The following is a 4,485-nucleotide window of genomic DNA, read 5'->3' as shown; positions in this document are numbered from 1 at the left end:
TCACTAACTCTCACTTTTCTCCATAATGCTGATAATTCATCTGCCCAAAATGGTTTATATTTTGATTTGGTAGCATTTGGTTTAGGCTCATAAGTTACTACAATCTCCCTACTCTTAACACGTAAAATCATTTCATCGATGATGTCTTGAAATGAATTGTAAGCATTTTGAACATTTGAGTCTCGTTCTTTCCATTTTAGATATTTTATCAGTGAATTGCGCAATTGCATCACTATTTATCATGAAATCTGTTATAGTTTTAATATCATACTTTCAAATAGTCTTCCTTGTTTATGGTTTCGGTACTTCGATCTGAACAGTCGTCTCAACCTCCCATAATAATATTGAATCATCTGATATGGCATTAGGTTGAATTAGAACATCATTGATAACTTGTGGCATGGTCAAAACCGAAAATGATTCGATCGTATTTAAGTTCTCATGAGGAATACATACATAGTCCACAACTGATTCACCATTATTAGATATACACATGAAATCTTGAGAACCCACTCTTTCGTTCAATACAGCCAGGTTAGATACTGTTAAAAAGTTCATCAATAAATCGCCGTGGGAATTTTCTTTCCGATGTATCACTGTACGTAATGAAACATTGTCTATTCCTTCAATCATTTCTGAATTGTCACCACACCGAGCGTTAAAATCATCTAAAATCTGTATATCACCAATATTCTGGAAATTGTACACTTAATCTAATAGAGTTCCGAAAAAGCTAGTTGGTTCATTTGGACGCGTGAAGCCTTGTGGGGGAAAATTACAGACAGCTTAACAGATAGACAGATTTGAATTAATACCTTTGATATGAATCCAAAGAATGCCCTCGACACTTGAATCTAAAATAGCTTCCAATGAGTTGTTCTTTTATTAAAAATCCTACGCCATCACTACCACGTTTGGACCGTTTGTTCTGCAGTTTGCGATTATTTCCAATCCACTTATATTCAGATAAATTTATAACTTGTTCCCCAATTAAAAACGTCTCACACGCCATAATGTCAAATTCTAAACGTTGTACCACCACAAGTTAACTGACCATCTTGCCGAAGACCGCGGCTATTCCAAAACGCAATCTGCCTACACCCCTATCTCAAGTTTTCACGTCATACGAGGATGTTTTATAAAGTTTTAGGACCATCTCTATAAATAATTAGCTGTGAAATCTTTTACTGATTTGTTTTTCCAAATCACCCTTGGTGAATATAGAAATATATGCGTGTCAAATTCTGACAGTAAGAATCCTCTGGCGTCATAAAAAAGCCTGTGTGGTGTACGGTGCAGAATTATCGATGCAGCAGAAAATAAAACGTATAAATAAAACAAACGAATCGTGTTTCGTAAATCGTGTGTTCAATTCTTCTATTTCCGTTTGCATCGATTATCCCGCACCGTACTTCGTCTATTAAGGGTTTTATCAGTTCATTACTGTAAACGTAGCGTTTGCCACATAAGGCTGTCCAACGTTTAGTGGTTGAATAATTCTTCAGAGCATCCTTTTTCATATACCTTGAACATTGAATTCCTTTAGGGGTAATTTCTTCCGAGGTCAAAAACTTTTTCACTGTCCGGTATTCAACTTTCTCATTTTCTCACGATGATACCTGGAGAAGAAAGATGCAGATGATAGTCAAAATAAATTGTGTAAAATTAGTAATATTTAGTGAAAATAGGAATTGTTTTAAGTTTTATTTTAGTGGTGAACAAACAAATAAGAATCCCCAAAGGACAATCATTTGTTCTATATGATGAGTGACGCTATGAATTTTATGTATTTGATAAGTTACTATTACACAAAAAAAAAGCACAAATGTAAACAATTTTGGGAACAAGCTGAAATTTTTAAGAAAGATTAAATCAAAGATAAACTATTCTTGAATACACAGTTTCTGGTGTAATTGGCCAGATATCTGGCTTTTTGTGTCTTCAATGATTAATTCGGAAATCACAATAATGTTAGTGGGAAAATACAAAATAGCTTGCAAGTCTTTTTGATTTTTTTCGTGTTTCCATTTTAATTGATTTAAAACAAAAACCATGTGTCTGATAAATAAACTACCAACGATCCTAACTGCAAAACAAAACCCGCAATCCCAAACAACATTTTGACATGTTAGCTAATGAACTTTTCGCATGAGGAAGTATATCAATTAAAATTGAGTAAGGATTTTATAATTTGGTACCAGGTGTCTAGAAGAGTGAGTATACCCAGGCGCCACACCCGTCATAGCTGATCAACATATATGATTTGGATCTTATCTAGCTCAGTAGAGGCATATGATTTTATACAATTATTCCACACTGTCATAATTGTCACTTTTCTTGACTAGTCTAAACGTTTTCAAGTCTTGAAGTTTCATATAGATAGGCCGTACTGTTCATTTTGCTGGAAGTGGATAATAACCTGGCATCTACTAATGAACCTCAATATTACGAGCTGATTTTGGACAATTTTAGTCAAAATTTCAATCTTTATTTCTGCATTTAACATTGGTATCCATCTATGTCAAAAGTTTCTTGCACAAACCTATACTTGACTTACCAGACGACCGCTCATTTGGTTCAAAGTATTCGATACATTTGTTTCTGATAGATGACGAGGTGAATTATGACTTTCCGTGTAAGCCGCGAACGAACGAAGTACGATGTCCAGTGCGATTGACGGTTCGGGGTTATCAATACAATAGCAAATAGTGGAAGCGAATCGTGTATTCACTTCTATTTTTTTCAGTATCGATTATCCTGCACCGTACGGGATTCGGTAATCCATCTATTCGCGGCTTAAAGTTAGGAATAGATAGGGTGCGGTGCGGTGTTATCGATACAGTAGAAACAAGAAGGCGAATCGTGCGTCCGGATCTGTACTCCGCGTATTCACGTCTACTTTCCCGCACCTCATCTTATTAATTGCTCGATGGCAAAACAACAACCCCACAATTAGTGAATGTTATCAATTTGATCTGTTAAATGGAAGAATCATAAGTTACGAGCTTCCTGTTAAAAATCGGCTGATTTGTGTTAAGGAATATAATGTTTGCCATACCTGCTACTAATTGAATTTACTTTAGTTTATAAATAGAGCATAGAAATTTGGTCCCAAATAACTAGCAAACATCTGTTCTTGGTTATTACCTATAATTATTGTTAAAAACAAACCGAGTACCAATGATCCGAAGCGCAAAACGAAACCCGAAATTATAGGCCTACTGACGAAACATATAGCAAGCAACTAATGAACTTTTCAAACGTGGAAGTATGCCAATCATAAGTAAGTATTTAACAAACACCCGCAACAATGAGGAAGCAGTACGACTTAGTCTTCGTTAACGAATTTATTTACATGGAGTATTGATCTTAGGGATAATTTGTTATTCTGAAACTTTTGTTGATTTGTAATTGATCACATCATGGGAAGAACAAAAAGACAGACTCGCGGCTTAAAGCGGTTTCATTCAACACACTTATTATTTCCCTTCAAGACTGAAGTATTAGATCTCCAGTTGGGCTGTAGCCATTGTCTGTATTGCTCGACGAGATGAGTGCTCACTTGGAATGTTTTTGATTTGTATATAGTCAGAGCGTCAGTATCAGCTCAACGGGATACATATTTTTTTTACGTTTATTCTGTCATTTATAATTCTCACTGCACGTTTGAGTCTATATTTTCCCTTTTTCTCTAATGTGTAGGTTAATCATCTCACGCTAAGAGCTCATAATTATTGAGAGTCTTTTAATGCTCATGCTCTAAGCACAATAGTATTCTGCAGGAGTATAATATAGATCAGACGTTGACTGCAAGTTTAGATGGGAGAAAGAAAAAGTAACAAATTAATATGTCTTTATTACACTTAAAAAATCGATTTGTTAGACAGGAGAATGCAAACATATTGCAGCTGTCGACCTTGATGTGGTAAAACAGACATTATGGTACCTGGAATTCATTATGAAATAACAACAAAATTAAAATGTGAAGTTAATGGAAAACACATAAAGAGGGGAACCATTGGCGGTTATCGATGAAGTTATGTAAGTCTGCTACAATAAAGCGCCAAGAGAATCATTATAATGGATGTAACATCATAACTCCAGTATTTTATCAAGTTCAACCAAGCGATAACAAAAAACCTGCAGATTTTGTTGGAATTACAAGAGAATACGCTATAGACCGTCGAATTCAGTTTCTTTTAAAGACCACTGTGGTAATAAATTATTTAAGCTGTTGTGAGAATAAGTGCGTTTCAATTTCTTATGCAATAATCAAGTTCTAAGATGTCGGAACAATTAAACGCGGTACAATCTTAATGGAAATATGCTTCCGTAATATTGCCAATCATTACAAAGACATGGAAAGTGTTTCCAATAAATAATTAAGGCGATCGAAGTCGTACTTTCGTCATCAATCAGTTATTGAAAGGGATTGCCACAGGTACAAGACGTGAAGTGAATTGGTTTCCGTTTCATTGCCACTTT

The 4,485-nt window shown here is 35.1% G+C and overlaps 1 protein-coding gene across 1 annotated transcript; it reads right to left on the bottom strand.

The window, feature by feature from the left end:
* Nucleotides 1-291: 291 nt before the first annotated feature.
* LOTGIDRAFT_157124 (hypothetical protein) lies at nt 292-1,012 on the bottom strand (the record flags this gene model as incomplete). The annotated part of the gene is made up of 2 exons (XM_009048898.1): nt 292-693; nt 899-1,012. 2 exons carry the CDS (start codon nt 1,010-1,012, stop codon nt 292-294), a joined length of 516 nt encoding a protein of 171 aa, XP_009047146.1.
* Nucleotides 1,013-4,485: the final 3,473 nt, after the last annotated feature.

Source organism: Lottia gigantea (assembly GCF_000327385.1).
Source record: "Lottia gigantea unplaced genomic scaffold LOTGIsca_13, whole genome shotgun sequence".
Taxonomy (NCBI): Eukaryota; Metazoa; Mollusca; class Gastropoda; family Lottiidae; genus Lottia; species Lottia gigantea.
This window is presented reverse-complemented; position numbering and strand designations above follow the sequence as displayed.